The 16,885-nt window shown below is 42.7% G+C and overlaps 1 protein-coding gene across 1 annotated transcript in view; it reads left to right on the top strand.

The window, feature by feature from the left end:
* Positions 1-868: 868 nt before the first annotated feature.
* The window catches only part of TSHR (thyroid stimulating hormone receptor), a 91,086-nt gene continuing 75,069 nt past the window's right edge, over positions 869-16,885 (top strand). Inside the window, exon 1 of the mRNA XM_054566986.1 lies at positions 869-1,151. Coding sequence (XP_054422961.1) covers positions 982-1,151 — 170 coding nt within the window. The 5' untranslated portion in view covers positions 869-981. The remainder of the gene's footprint in view (positions 1,152-16,885) is intronic.

Raw genomic sequence — 16,885 nt, 5'->3', positions numbered from 1 at the left:
ATGATTTACTTTTTAAATTATTATTTTTTGGCTACTATGAGAAGAATGGTAAGGAGGTGATAGTGTACCACTGAAGTATTCTTTTGCTTTCTTCTTTTCTTTCCTGGGGGGGAGGGGTGGTATATGGCTCAATAAAATTCTTGGGCAGGCCAGGATTTGGCTGCAGGCTGCCAATCGATATCGCAAAGCTGGATTCAGAGTCCCCCCAAGGCGCCAGAACTGTCCCTGCCATTCCCAGTTCTCCCCAGCAGGTGACTCCAGAGCCTAGGTTCCGACCCGCCCCGCGCAGTCGGCCCGCTCTCTGCAGCGGGAGCTGGACGCCGCCAGGTGACTCCTCGCGGCGGCGATTTCTGCGCAGAGCGGGTTTGCGGTGAAGTTTGGGAGCAGTGAGGATCCGACAGGAGTGTTGCGCCCTGGCTTTGGCTGGCGTCTGTAGAGGCACCTTAGCCCAGAAGCAGCTTGACCCCAGTCTGTCCTGAACGGTCCATTCCGCGGGGACTTGCCCTGGAGAGAGGGAGTGCGTGTGGGAAGGGAGGGGGCACGATCCTGGCAGGCAGCGCCTTTCAGAGTCTACCCACGGGGAAAGGGGCCCATTGGATGCAGAGACAAGGAAAGGAGGGGCCTTCTAAACTAGGCTTGGGAAAGAACTAATGGGAGGAATGCAGGGGCTGGTGGGTGAGCGGGGTGGGGGCAGCCAGGACTGGTGTTAAGTGTCAGGGAACAGAGGGAGCGGGCTGCGTGGCTTCAGGCTAGGAGAGTAAAACCAATAGGCTTGTTTGCGAGGAGAGTTGCCTAGGGAAACAGAACACTTGAGAGCCTCTCCTTTCCCCTCTCCAGCCTCCTCTTTGGTGCTGAAGTCACAACCCCAACGAGTCTTCCCCCACCCTTGTCTCTCTCCTTCAGCCTGGGGAACCCGAAACGCAGAGGGCTGAGAATGAGACGGTAGTGGAGGATGAAGAAATAGACTTGGACCCGTGGAAAATGAGGCCGATGCCCCTACTGCAGCTAGTGCTGCTTCTCGCCCTGCCCAGGAGCTTGGGGGGAAAAGTGTGTCTTTCTCAGCCCTGTGAGTGCCACCAGGAGGACAACTTCAGAGTCACCTGCAAGGATATCCACCGCATCCCCAGCCTACCACCCAGTACGCAGACTCTGTGAGTACCTGGGAGAGGAGAGGGTAGGTCCTAGAGGCCAAGGGCAACTGGAAAATTGGACGGAAGTACACAAAAAGAACTGGAGAATAGGCCAGAGGGGTCTGTGTGCCGTGTGCGTGTGTGTGCGTGCGTGCGTGCGTGCGTGCGTGCGTGCGTGCAATGCAGAAAAAACGCAATCCTAAAAATTTAGGATTGCTGGCACCATCGTTATTAATAACACAGAAAAAGGTAACAAAACTTTGTTACAAGATGAAAGTGAGGGTTTTTCCTTTTAAAGAGCTATTCTGTGTTTTGTCTCACTCAGGCTGAATCTTAGTTTTACCTCTGATATTAATAAGACTAATAGCAATTCAAGAACTGATTTTTTAATCTTAGGTAGTAAAAACTGTAAAACATGTATTTCTCCTTTTAGTCTTTGTAGATGGGAAATCATCTTAGCTGGTCTGCTATTCATCAAATAGTTGACAAAAATTTAATCAGGGATTCTTTTTAAAATATACCCTCTATACTTTCTATGAAGTAACTTTGTATGAAGTATCTGAGTTATTTTCTCAAATGTGACCTGTCCACTGACATATGAAATTTCCTTTGAGACAGGCATGGTGAGGGATAAAGAGATGACATTTCATAAATTACATTTTATCTGCATATTAAGTGTTACCAAAAATTGTCAGATGGTTACTAGGCTTATTGGGGCTGATCACTTCATAAATGTCTAATCACTATGTTGTACACCTGAAACTAATATAATATTGTATGCCAACTATAACTGAAAAAAATTACTTAAGAAAGCTACCAAACTGAAAGCATATTTTCATATGTGTCTGTTCCTTAACAGACACTTAAATCAATGACCATTGAAAGGATGATTGCAGACAAAATCAAGGTGGGAGGGAAGTGGTTAAAAACAGAACAGAAAGAAAAAATAATTTGTTAAGTGATTAACGTTTCTTAGGGGTATGTAGATTTCTATGTTCTACAATACCTCAGTTTCTTATCTCTCTTGGATTAATTAGTGTCTTACCCTCCAGATATGGCTTAATTTTCATGTTCCAAACACAGAATAAAATATTTCTTTACTTTGGATTAAACCCCTGCGTTGACTCTTCATGGTCTCCGGGATCAAACTTATGTATGACTTATAAGATCCTTTAAGAGTCCAGTCTTTCTCTCAAGCCTTATGGTTCCTAATCTCTTTGACTTCCCACTCCCACTTAGCAGAACTTCTGGCACTTTCCTCCAAGTTCTGTGCTCTCACAACTGTCTTTGCCTTCCTACCCACATTCTCTCCCTCCCACCTCCCACTTGAAGCAATGATTGCCCTGTCTTCACCTGGCTAATGCCTACTTCAAGATGCAGATTAGGGGTCAGTTCCTTCAGGAACCTCTCCTGACCCCTGACCCCTGGGCTGGGTGAGCTCCCACCCCCTAACATTCTGTGCAGGAACCCTACCCTAGCCCTTACACATGGGTGCCTTTCTGTAATGTACTTCTTTGCATGCCTGCCCAAGCAGGACATGAGCTCTGCTAACACAGAAACCCTGTCATTCAATCCTCGAACTGCTGTGATGTTCAAAAAAAAACTTAAGTGAATGAATGAATGACTAAATATGCTAGTCTCATTATTCAATGTGGGAATAAAGAAGGCCAGAGATATCACTTCTTCAGAGACTTAAGTCACTGAAGAGAAATGAGGCTCTGACAGTGGAAGGGAAGTGGGAGTCATCTGGTTCATTCCACCAAATGATGAGGAGAAAGCGTGAGGTGAGAGAAAGAGCAATGGTGTAGGAGTCGGGAAACCTACATGCTCTTCATCCCTTTCTCACTAACTGTGAAATGAGGTCAAGATAATTTATTTTGGAAAATCCAAGTTTCCTTCTGAGTAAAACAGAGGGTTTAGTTAGGTGCTTTCCGATGTCTGTGATGCTAAAGAGGGAATCCACTGAGTCACAAAGGCTAAGAACTGGATGGAGACAGGTGCAAGGAGAATCTGACCTTCAAACAGTTTGGGGTTGGGGACCATTTTGAAGAATGAGGTTATTCTGAGATAGGGAAGAGAAAAAGTATGGGTAAGATGGTATGCTAACTTAAACAATGACCACAACCATCTACGACAGTAGCAAAGTGATTTTCAAAACTTGGGGGGGGGGGCAGTAGGACTCTTTTGTTAAAGGAAACTTTATGCAATAACTCATAGATATAAAGCTATATTGTTACACTGTGTTTATTACTGTTCTCAGCCCTTTACATAAACTCAACCCATTGAATCCTCCCAAAATATAATTGAGTAGATGATTTTATTATTCTCATTTTATAAATGTAAAAAACTGAGGAATAACAAAAATGATGCAATTTGCTCAATGTCTCAAAATTTGTAAATGGAGATGCCAGGTTTGAAATATCACTGTGCTTCAGCCTTAGAACGCCGCTCTCAGATGACAGTGGGTCTCCCCCTGTGAGCTTCTCTCCAGTATTGTCATGAGGCTTTGGAGAAAGAAGATTGAAAACTAATTGGTGTCCGATAATTCACAAATAACCTTGGGGGATGTTGGCTCAAGAAATATGCAAGAACTCAGGAAACAGGAGGTTAGGAGGTTAGGTTAGAGGAAAGAACAGGGGGAAAAAGAAAGAGAGCAATAGGAGGGAAGGAGGAAAAGAAAGACTATATCTGTGTTATAGAAGGCATTCCCTGCTGAAACAAATAAGATCTTTGTCATTAAAAACTTGTGCTGGGTGGTAACTGCTTTTCTGAATTCAGATGTTGTGGAACTATTGCCTGGCTGATTGACAAATTATTATGGTGCTGAGACCAATTTTTCCCAAGCCTTGTCTTCTACCCATATAGTATGATCCTGAGAGGTAAAGAGACTGTCTCTTTCTGCACCACCCAGACACCTGCCTGGTGGGCGGGTGGGAGAGAGCTACCTTGTTTGTGGCTCTCACTGAAACAATGGTCCTGAATCTATTTCTCCACTTTCCCTGCTCAGAGGGGCCTGATACACTCTCATTACAACAGTGGTTCTAACTAGGTGCTGGAGACCGGGAGTCGCTATCCCTACTCCTGCCCCCCTTGCCCCATGGAGTATTCTACAATCTTTGATATACAGATAGTTTGAAAAAATTTGCTCCTTTCAATTGAGATTTACTAATTTAAGGGACTGTATATGAAGCAAGCAAAATAAAATTTAAAATATAGCCCTAGCTGGTGTGGTGGGGACTGAGCACCAGCCTGTGAACTAAAGGGTCACCGGTTCGATTCCCAATGTAGGGCATGTGCCTGGGTTGCAGGCCAGGTCCCCAGCAAGGGGGCAAGCAAAATGCAACCACACATTGATGTTTCTCTCCCTCTCTTTCTCCCTCCCTTCCCCTCTCTAAAAATAAATAACTAGAATTTTAAAAAATAAAAGTAAATAAATGCTTGTATAAATTTTTATAAAAAATTTAAATTTGGGTTTATAATTATAGATCATATCACATCAAAACCAAGGATAGCAAGCCTGACCCATCACTCTTAATCAGCGTGTTGCCATTGGCTGCCTGTGTGCACAATTGGACCATCCCTTCTCCGAATGGGGAGGCGGATAGGGTTCGACAGCCATTCTGGATTTGTGTGGACTCTTCCTCAAAGTGCTGCCTTATCATGCCTGCCCTTTCAACCTACCTGCTTTTAGTTTCATGACGATGACAATGTATAATCTATAATCACCACCCCCACTCTTTCTACTACTCGCACTCCAAGCCCTGTTGTCTGGGGTCTAGGGCTTCAGTGCAGCACTGATTTGTTCATCACACACTTGCGGGCCTCAGAAATGTGTCTAAAGGAGGTGATGTGGCTGCTGTTGTTTTCAGGTTCTGGTCTTTAGTTTTTAGTCATTTACATGCTGCATCTGTGACTCCAATGGATGGACTATCCCAGTGTTTTCTAATATGAAAACAATCACTTGTTATCTTCAGGATTTTTGCCATGTTCCACCTATCCTGTTTTTTATGTGTTCAGTATCTTTAAGTTGATTCGCTTCTTTAACTGAAATTTATTTAGAAAGTTCTATCACAACTATAAATGGAAAATTAGCATGACTTGCTATAAATAGGAGGTAACCAGAAAACTAAATATGATGAAAGCACAAATGTAATTATACTCTAGCTCAAGACTATTGTCTCAGAATGCTCTGAGCACCTTCTCTTTGTTAAAAAAAGGAAGACTAATAAGTGTTCTAGAAATATTAAAGAGATATCAATCCAGCACAGTGTCCTTGGTGGTATCAGAAGGATTGAAAGACATTGGAAAAGGGAATCACTTTCTCACTGTGGTGTTCAGTGTTATTTAATGCTGTCTGGGCATTCCACCTAAAATAGTCTCATGTATCTCCAAGTCACATGTGTTCCACATGTCACAATCAGTGGTCATAACCTGAGTAACACTTGGTTTTCAACTTCAAGAGAAACCCTCTGCTTCAGTACCCACATGCTATCCGAACTGTTTGTGTCTTCTAAAGGTGGATTCCCTTTATGCTTCCAGGCTCCATAATTTCTTTTTCATTTTGTGTGTGTGTGTGTGTGTGTGTGTGTGTGTGTGTGTGAAGGTTTTTGATGGTAAGTAACAGAAAACCCAGTCTATCTAGCTTAAGGAGGAAAGAAATGTTTTGAAAGAATAACATGTAACTTACAGAGTCATTGTAGAGCCAGGCTTTGAAAATAAGCCAGGGCCCAGGGCAGACAGGAGGTTGGAGCCACAGCCAACCATCTGGGTGGAGCAACTCCACGGACAGCACTCAGCCACAGCCCCTGGACATCTGTGGTGTTGGGCTCCCACTTGCATAGCTGCTGAAAGACCTATGCACTGCCATCAATAATTTCTCAACTGTCCCTGCCTCTTTGAATCTCTAGCTAGAGAGTAATACCCTGGACGAGAGCATCCGATTGTTTGACACATGTTACCTGCTGTGTCCTAGCTGCTGGGGGTAGAGAGGGGGAGGAGGTCTCTCCTCCCACTTTTGGTGCCTGTAGCAGGAGATGCAGAACTGGGTCTTTCTAATATTACACACAATGGGGAATTGCCCCAAAGAGGGTCTATGTACTCTCAACATTGCTTATCCCTTTCTTCATTCTGTAGATGTTAATTAAGCACTGGCTATATGCCAGACACTGTGCTCAGCTCTGGATTTGGTGAAAGACACCAACATGTCCCTGTCCCCAGGGATCTTACAGTCTAGCATGGAGACTGAATATTAACCAGATAATCACATGAACACAATTATAATTGTGTAAGTGTGCTGAGAGTTTATTTGGTGGTGAGGGGTTGGGAAACTGACTGGAACTGGTGTTCAGGAAAGGCTTGAGCTACATCATGAAGCAGTAGGAGCTGGGTGTAAGGAGTTTCGTGGGGTGGGAGGTAGGGGTTGGAGGAGGACAGGGGGCAGTGGTGTTGAGGGAATGGAACTGCTCACGTGAAGAGCTTTGGAGAATTACAACCTGAACAGTGAACAGGTCTGATTGATTCACTTGTGATGAAGAAATTGATGGGCAACAGAATTTGCTACTGCCTTCTTCACAATACACTGCATGCCAGGGTGAATTCTGACATCTGTGAGGGCAGCTTTTATGCACAAAAAGGCTTTACTACTGTTAACGGCTTCTAACACACACAGAGGCAGGCATGGGAGGGGGCCAGAGAAGGAGGATGCGGTTAGAGGCAGTGCTGCGTGCACTCCCGAGCCCAGCCCGGCAGTCAGACCTGCTCTGCAGGGGCCACGCCATCTACATATTTCACCTGTGCAAACAAGCCCTGGAGTCTACTGTCTTGTATCAGCTCTGATAAAGCAGTACACATAGAAAATATTCCAAATACTTAAAACATATTGTTAAATCAATGAATTTTATCTGGATTTATCAATTAATTTAAAAAGTATTTTTCCCCTCCAGAGCTGAGAAGTTGTTAACTTGAATTGGTCTACTTGATTATTTTAATATTTCCTTGTTGTAGAAAGTATGTTTATTACCCTTCAGATTAAGATGTATTAACCAGAGGTTCATGGGCTTCCTGAAGTGAAATTTTGTATGCAAGCACATCGGTGTACTGCTGAGAGAATCAATAACCTTCTTCGGATTTTCAGAGGTGTCCTTGGCTCCCACAAAAAGTCAAGACATTCTGTTTTGAAATAATTTGGGTTTTTTGTTTGACAAGTGTATATTTGGTGTTAATTATAACTCAATTTTTATTTTTTTATTTTTTAATAATTTTATTGTTATTTTATTCCAATTATTCCAATTTTCCTCCTTTTCTTCCTCCACCCATCCCACCTCCCACTCCCACAGTCAAATCCACACTGTTGTTCATGTTCTTGGGGTCCTACATATTCTTTAACGAGTCCCTTCCCATTAAAAAAAAAATTATTACAAAGAACACTCAAACATATTTTTTAAAATACATAAAATTTTCCAAACTTTGAATGTGGCATTTTTTTCTCTGGACTACAGTATAATCCTGTTACACCTCACACTCAGCCTTTGAATAGGCTCTTCATGAGAAGATCACTAAAATCACTTAAAGATAGCTTAAAATAAGTTTTCAAGTGTCTAATGCTTCTTATCTGACCTTAAATCTTTCATACTGACTCTATTTCCATTTTCACTGATACTAGGTGGTATGCTTAATTACTGTTTTTGCCTTTCATTACTGCAATCAAAACATAATTGAAGGAAATTTTAAGTATGGGAAAAATGGTACCATCTGCTCAAGGCTACAAATTGTATTTTTAAAGGGTTCCATTTAGATATGCTTGGCTTGATTGCTATTTAATCCTTAAGAACATTCAGGGTATTCCAAAAATTTTCAAAACAAATCTTTTGCTTAAAATGACAAAGCAGGCATTTGTGATTTTTAAACCATCTTATAAATGTTTTTCCCTTACAGGTAGTGACATGTAAATATGCCCTGGATTCTTCTGCTGTGGCCCTATTTAAAAGCTTTTACCATCAGAATATTCTAGAAACTCAAATATTTCATCATCATCTTAACCAAACTTCCCACACCTCTCCTGAACCTGGAAAGAGCTCCCTGTGTCCCAGTTTTTCTTTCAAAAACATGATCTCCGTATTTATATGATACATGAAGCCTTTGGCTTACATCTTGCAGCCATTACCTTAATTTTACCTACACCCACGTGTTATCATAGTTACTCGGCTCCAGAGAGGGGACTGAAATGGTCTCTTATTGCCAGCTACTGTCACTCCATATTTTGTTATTTCAATCTTTTGCAAGCTGGGAAACAAGAAGGCTAAGTATGGGGAAAGGATCTGTACAGAACGCTAAATAGGACCGGAAGGGAGGGCGTAAGTGAGGGGCTGTCCTGTGCCAGGGTCTCTAATGGGCTTTGTGACTGCTCTATTTCTTTCTCAACAACCTTTTCAGTTATTGCTGGGCATATGGCCATGGTCCAAAGATCTGAGGTGACCAGAAATCTTACCTCTACATAGGTGTACTTTATTGTAGTTAGTTTTTCTTCTTTTCTACCTTTCTTTCTTTTTTTTTCAATTAATATTTACAGATCACCTATTACAAGTATTATTCTAGGCATTGGAGATATCGAATAAAAGACCTTATTTATCCTACATTCTAGCAGGGGGAAATAGCCCCCCAAAAAATAAAACATAGAATGTCAGATGGTGATAAGTATAATGAAGAAAAATTAAGGAAGGGAGAGGGAGAAGGGATGCTGGAAGTTGCATTTTAAATGGTCAGAGAAGGCCTTACTGCAAAAGCAATACCTGAATGTCAGTCCTGGGAGAGAAAATTCTGAATAAATACAAAGACCCAGAGTCAGGAGTCTATGGGAGGAAAGTATGTTTAAGAAGTAACAAGGAGAGAAATGTGGCTGAAGCAGAGGGGTTTGTAGGAAGTAAGCTCAGAACAGCTATAGGACAGATCATGTTGTACTTTGTAGATCATTATAAGGAATTAAATATGTATATATTCTAAATAAGATAAGAAGCTTTTAAGGATTTTGAGGCAAAAAGAAATTTCCATGAACTGATTTATATTTTACTGGAATCATCCTGGTGACCGTCTGTTAATCAGGTAAGAGATGGCAATGGCTTGGACCAGCTTAATAGCAGTCAAGGTGATGAGAAATGGTTGAAGCCTGGATTTACAATGAAGGCAAAGCCAACAGGATTTTCTAACAGACTGTGTGGAGTCTGAGTGAAAGGGAGAATCAGTGATGTCTTAGCAGAGCCTGTGTGAGAATCCCTCCTGGGGAGTGTGAGCCCAAGGAGCAGAAGGGCGGGAAGGGGGAATGAAGCCAGCGGGGAGGGAGAGTTTGCTGCTGCTGGGAGCAAATGGCTGCTGATCCCATGGGACCCCCTGTGGATTCAGGTGGCGTGCATCTCAGGACCCTTGCTCTAGGAGGGAGGAACAGGAGATTACATCCATCAACCCCTGTTCCCCATAGGTCAGGGTGTGACTTCTACCAGCGGTCTGTGTTTTGTGTGCATAGACGATGAAAGAGTTGCCAGATAAGTGAGACCCTGCACTGACTCCTGAGTCATTCCCCGTCCACCCGTCTCCATAGCCCCTGACAGCCACTCATTTGCTTCTGTCTCTGTCTCTAAATAGTATTTACCTATTCGGACCATTTCATATACATGGAGTCATATAGTATGTGACCTTTGTACCTGATTTCTTTTACTGAGCACGATGTTCTCACATTGCATCCGCACTGTAGAGATGGAAAGAGCGAGGGTGATCAGACATGTAGCCCAAAGGGAAAACAGGGAAACAAGCCAAGCTTTATGTACTTTCAGGACTTTGCAGTCAGGTTCATTTCTAACTACACTGGTGTAGAGAGCAGCCTTACACCTTAGATATAATGATCTAAACCCCAGAAATGTCCATACTTATTCTCAGAGACATAGAGCCATGAAATTACTTTCCCTGTCAAAGGTTTTAAGAGTCCCCAGTCTGTGAGGAAGAGTGCTCCTAGCCAGTTGGCCGAGGAACACCATGTACGTAACCCTTCTGGATCCCATAGCTATCTTAGTCAACAGTTCTAGAAAGAGGTGACTTAATAGCAATGCGTAGCCATTATTCATGAACGCTTTTACCCTTTTAAGAGCCAATACTTATGCAAAGGGCTTTGCTTTGTATAGGGAAGGTGCAGAACTCAAACAATATGCTATTTGTAATTGTGTTTCTTATAATAATATTGGCTTCTATATCTTATTTTATTTCTCCATTAAAAAAATTTAACCTATATTCCCATAAAGAAAATTTGCTAAGAATTTTTTTTAAAAGGTTAAATGCGAAAAGGAGAGTCTTCTTTCCCTTGTGTTTACCAGAGTTTACTTCTCAGCTATTCCTTTCCAGCCCACTTGGGGCTTGGGCTTGGGCTTTGGGGGCAAATGTGTGTTTAAATTCTAGCTCACTACCAACTTGTTGTGTAGGAGGCTCAATTTGCTCAACTCACAACATGAATAAACCAGTAAGGTCTGCTATACCCATGTCACGGAGTGGTGATGAGGAGCGCGTGAGGTATTGCTAGTAGTATGTATGTGAGATACCTGGTAAACTAGAATAAAGCCGTGATCGCAGGTGAACTATTGTCACTAATGCAGCAGTGGGTCTGAGACCTCTGAGATCTGGCCCAATTTAACCCGCGGTGTGATCATTACATCAATTTAGAGAGGAAGCTTCCGTGCAGGGGCCATTGGCAGCTGGGAGCCTTGAGGGCTATGAAGTTTTGTTACAAAGAGCAAACACTTGTCCATTATGCAAAGGGAAACTTTGAAAGATTTAGACAGTTTCTTGTCTTCTTCCAGAGACAGGCATCCCTAGGGAGTTACTGTTTGTAGGGTAAAGTGGCCGAAATTCTGACTGGGACATCTCTATCCTAATAGGGCCCATAAATCTGTAAGGAGGATTTATCTGTTTTATACCAGGTTTTGGCTGAAAATCCTGTTAGTATTTTTAAACTCTCCAGATGCCCCTATTTAATGCTTGGCTGGCCTTCTTATACAGCATAACCAAGTTGCCATTTCACAACCACCCTCTATCCCTGGGATCTAAAACAACAAATCCCAAAGCTCAGAAATGTGCTCTACGAAGCATGAAAGGACCTGTTAAGGTTCTGATTCAATTCTGTATGACAACAGATGTCCTACTGTACTTATTACAGAAGGTATGTCTCTCATGACCAGGAAAAGTGGGGTGACTTGGGAGTGCTGTGCTTTCTTTTTATAGTGTATCCAAGATCTTCATTTTCAGTAGCAGCTAAGTAGGGTGGGGAAATATCTTGGGTAAAGCACCATCAGCGAAAAGTCATGGTGAAAAGTAGAGGATGGAAGTTTCTCACACAATAAGGAAATAATTGGATGACTATGTAGAAGGACTATTTATATGGTAAGAGTGATAAAGAGAAATGGAGATCCAAAATCAGGAGACCTTCAACAGGTCATGAACATTTTAGCGAGGCACTTAATCTCTGCATCTCATCTTTTATATCTGTTATATGAAAACCACAGGATGATTCTGCCCTACTTCTAAGAACTGTTGGGAAAACCAAGAACCTAATTGTTCAAATGTACAAAGTGTTCTTAATTATTCAGGGACAATCTTTCTCATTCAGCAGGGTAAAAATATGGAGGCTTAGGCTTCTTTCAAATATTTTGGAGGACACAGATTTATAATACAGGGATTTTGAGGGAATTAGACTATAAAAATGAACAAAGCAAAAAGACACAACTAAATTCTGAATTTAAAAGCATCTACACCCATCCTTTGTTCCTGTGCTGTACTCTTCTAACAATGTGAAGGGTGTTCCTCGTGCCTTCGTGCTCCCTGGTCTCCTAACTCTGCCTTGGCTTTTCCTTCTCTCTCCTCTCCCAGATCCTTTCCATTGTTATCTAAACACACTCAAGTCTCTTTCTGCTAAAAAAAAAAAATCCCTCCATAGTTCTCACGTCTTATAGTCCATCTACCATACTTCCCTGTCTCTTTCCTTCACAGCTAAGCACTCATAGATTTTCTTTTTAGTTGTTCTCTTGATGATTTTACTTCCCATTCATTCTTTTTTTACATTTTAAAAATGTGAGTTTTATTATATGTAAATTATATCTCAAACAAACAAACATAATTCAATATCCCACTCATTCTTTAGCTTAGTACAATCTGGCTTCTACCCCCATTACTCAACTGAAGAAGCTCTTGCTCAAGACACTAATGACATTTGTTGCAAAATCCAGTGGACATTTGTAGACCTTTTCCTAGATTGAACCTTTGGTAGATTTTGCCTGTGATAACCACTTCCCTTCGCCTCCTCCACATCACACCCCTTGAGCGCTGGATACCTCCAACTGGGTCTCTGGTCAGCACAAGAGGTAGGGCTGCTGTTGCACAATGAGGGCAGATACTGAGCCACTGAGCCAGTTAGGTGCTCACCTCCACGTCCGCCACAGCCCAGCCCTTGCTCTGTATAGATCGATTTCTCCCTACACATTTTGAGAACAGATGACCCAGGATTTCAGTGGGTCTGTCTCCCTGAGGAGATGTATAAAAGATAGGCCAGGGGGATGGACTGCAGCCCCCTATTGCTGCAGCTGGTCTTGGCACCACAATTAGTACTTACTATTGCTATCATCCACTGTCCATCCTAAATTCCCCTCACACTCAGCTCTCCCCTCTGCTGGCCTTGATGATGTATCTGGTATGATCCAAGATCTCATTTCTGAGGGGTCTGAGCCTATGATGACCTTAGTCTTCTCAGGCCAGCATTGCTAGACTTGTCCATTTTCATCACAACTGAGCAAGTACTCTGACATGTCCAAGTGGATTCCTGAATTCCACAAATATTCCTCCCTACCATCAGTGTATAAAAACTGGCCTGCCTTTTCCTCCTGATCAGGATCAGTTACTCCTATCCTTATGTCTGTGGACATAGGAGTTCAAAATGTTCAGGTAGCAGTCATAGCTTGTAGCTCCCTGCAGAGCCTGGAATTGTAGGGATGAGAAGCACAAAATCTCTCAGTGGGTCATTGGCTATTATGGCAACTGAGGCCACTTGTGCTTCTGCCCCTTGGTTCCCAGACCCATATACTCTTCCTAGCAGGATATAACATCCAAATAGCTTGTGATTCAATGTATAACCTGCATGATGGTACCTTATCATGGCAGAAATATTCCCTATAAGTTGGCACTTCAGGTGTGCCTTTGGCAGGCTACTTTATTGCTCTGTAAAAACAATTGCTTTTGGATGCTGTGGTACTTGACATGACTAGTGGATCCATGACCATGGCTCCCCTCCCTATATCCTTCCCTGTGAAGTAAGGCTCATGGGAAGATGCTATGTTCCATGAGATTATGTATCTAGATCAGACATTTTGAAATCTCCCAGATAGTGTGCCGGCTGAAGCTCTAGAGTCAGGAAACCTAGACAGTTACGAAGAATAAAACTATGACAATAAACCACTGGCCCTTCCAGGAAAGAAGGACTCAAAGTGGTTATCTTGCTACAAAGTGGCTATGTGGTCCCCTCAAGTAATAGTGTTACATTGATCTCTCTTGCAAACTGGTTGGCCTTTCAATGGTAGGAGTAGCCATATCAGCCTTGATAAGTGGGGGTCCATGCTATAGACATATAATGTCCACTCTGGTAATGTGCCAGTTATGCTAATTCGGTTTTGACCAATGACAAAGGGTGGTTACTGCCATCTAATCAAGTCATTGGTCTTGGCTATATAATGCTTCTTCTCTGGTGACTACTCTCTGGTAGTCATTCATACATACTACAGAGTTCTTCACATTTCATACCCACTCTCATATTTTTATCCACATGCCTCTAGTGCAGACTTTTTTCTCTGAAAAAATCTAATCTTTTTCTTCCCAGGTCACTGACCAGCTGGCCAATCCATTTGCTCATGTTTCCATATATATATTCTTATCTCAGGATACTTTTCCATGAAATCCACCCATTGGGAATATTTTCCTTTGTTGCTGTCCTTCAAGGCTAGTTCCACAGGCAGCTGATGTCCATTTTAGGTGGACAATATGAACCAACATCTACATACCAAATGGAATAGTCCATTAACCAAATTCTGGATTTGCTTTTTTTCCTTAGGCTGCTCATATGCCGTGCCTCATATAGCTTCAGGTGTGAGCCAAGGAAGGGGTGGTGCTGCAATCTTGGTGATTTAGGATTCTGGGTTACCTGCTCATACAGCTTACTCATGTTCTGTAGTCCTGCTCAGGTTTGATCTGTAGGTACCAATCCCCATCTGATTACTTGCTGCTAAGTCTGCCTGGTTTTATGACTTAGTCATTCGTACAGAACTCAGCTGATGATGGGTAGCTTAGGAAGCATCATCACTTGGTTTCCATGGTCAAATGCTCAATCTCATTTGACCTCGTAGCCCAGTAGCATACCAAGAGCTGTTTTTCTGTACTGTAGATGGTGTGGCCTTGCTCCAGAACTCCATGGGACTGCATTTTGATTCTCCTGCGAAAGCTTACCTTAAACTCCACACTACAATACCTCATTTTCCACTATTAACACCTCCAGCACAACAAGTTCTACCATATCATGTGGTCTGAGTGCTTGTACTACTATCTGGTATGCAGAGTCCTGCTCAGTTCCTACTCCAAGCTGTCAGACTTCCAAGTAAACTGATACATGGGCAGAGCAATCCTTGTACAGTTGTTCATTAAATGGATAAACAACAACTTACTCATCCATTCTCCTACAAAAGGATAAATAAAAGCATAACTCTTAACTGTAAGTCCTAAATTTGGTCTTTGACTTTTTCTGGCTTCCTGTGGGGATTCGTTCACATTTAGTTTTCAGTTGCTCTCCACTTTTCATTATCTGTCTGTAGTAGCTGTAACACAACTCGACCATTGCTTTCCTTTACTTCTCTCCCTCCCATGCCAACCCAGCTCAGAGACGTGTACTTTCTTGAGCCTGAATCATTGCACAAGCCAGGGCAGTTCCCTCTGCAGACCATCCTTCCAGGCCATCACTGGCAAAAGTTTGAGTAATTAGGCTGCTACTTTGTGCAGGGACTGTTTCCCACATGCTATCCGGTGTGGGATCCTCATTACCAATGGACAGAAAGTCATTCATTTTACCTCCTGCTTTCTTGGGCCTCTTTTGGTACCGAGGGTATCAGTTCAGTTATTCTGAGACAAATGCTGAGACAGAGTTGGGAATGCATGGGGTTCACCGAGGGGAAGCGCTAACAACGGTGAAAGATAAAGAGGAGGGAAGAGGATTGAAAGGGCTAGCCTCAAACCATGCTGCACCTCTGACAAAGCCTTGGTCAACCCAATGGGGAGCTCTTGAGTGAAGATTGCCTGTTAGAGGGGCCCCCCATTGGGCATAACAGCCAGGCTCTAGTGCCCCTGCCATGCTCAGCCATTGGCTGTGGGTTGACCAGGGAGATTAGGGCCTTGGTTCAGACTTAGGCCCCAAATGTTCTAGAGATGGAGGCTACCAGCAAATACCCTCTTGACAGCTAAACAGAAAGATATTTCTTAGAGGCTGACCAGGGCGGCATGTCTCTGGGGTTGCCACATACTTACATCTACTGTTTTTTTCATCTTTTCTGTTCCACTTCTTACCTTTTATTTTACAAGCTTCTTTTCCTTTGCCTAATACTTACTTGATATTGTTTTTTAGGTTCTGTTCTCAGGCCACACTTCCACCAGCTACCTTGTCTACTCCCATTCACACACCGAATGAAATTCTAATGAAACTCGATGTCTGATCTGTAAGCTAGGTTTCTCCTGAGCACTAGTCTATATCACCCAACTGTCTTTTTAGATATCCGATGGACTCCTAACCCATTTAGCATTTCCGGAAGTAACCTCATTATCTTCTTAGTCAAAACACTTTCTGTATGCTCCTCTCAGTGAAGGGATCACTATTTGTCTAGATCTTCAAAAATGACATCATGTAATTATCCTTAATATTGTCTTCTCTCTCATTCCTAACCTCAAATCCATAATCATTACCAATCTAAATATGTCTTCAATCTCTCTCCATTACAATCTTGTTATTGCCATCAAAGTTCATACCACCATCATTGTTTTCCACCTGAAACACTATAAATGGAGTTTCTTCTGTCCTTGTTAAATGCAGTAGTCAGAGTAATAAATACAAACTGCACTGTGGATGGGGTCTCAGTTCCCTGCTTAACGGAGATTATTCGCTTGCATTCTTCTCAGGAGAGCCAAACTGTCCCGAATTCCTTTTTCAGAGCAATGCTGCCCATACAATTATTTTCTTCTCTTCTAGTCTATTGGCACCTAAGGTCGGGGATTGAGTTACATTCATCTTTGCTTCCCTTATAATACCTAACCTAGTGCCTTGCACATAGCAGTTTCACAAAATTATCCTGGATTGAAATGAACCTCTAATGTTCTGGCTAATCTTAACCAACAGCCATCTCATCCTGGATTCCCTAGAAGACAAAGACTGAGGCAGAGGCTACTTGCTGATGTGAGAGTGAGTGGGGGGCGGGGGGGGAAGTAAGGCAGGGAGGGCTGCTGCTTCCTTCCCAGGCTGCTGATGTGAGACATGAGAAACACATCAGGTAATGTGGCAAGTGCGTCTGCACAGCTGCATGAGGTATCTGTGAACAGGCTCTGTGAGAACCCAGGCTTCAGGGCAGTTCATCAGAAGGAACTCACCACTCCCTCCCATCTCCTCTTTCATGGACCACACTTACTCCCCTGCACTTCCTTTG

The sequence above is a fragment of the Pteronotus mesoamericanus genome, unplaced genomic scaffold (genome assembly GCF_021234165.1).
Source record: "Pteronotus mesoamericanus isolate MK-2021 breed Mesoamerican mustached bat unplaced genomic scaffold, CSHL_Meso_final contig_182, whole genome shotgun sequence".
Classification (NCBI taxonomy): Eukaryota; Metazoa; Chordata; class Mammalia; order Chiroptera; family Mormoopidae; genus Pteronotus; species Pteronotus mesoamericanus.
This window is presented reverse-complemented; position numbering and strand designations above follow the sequence as displayed.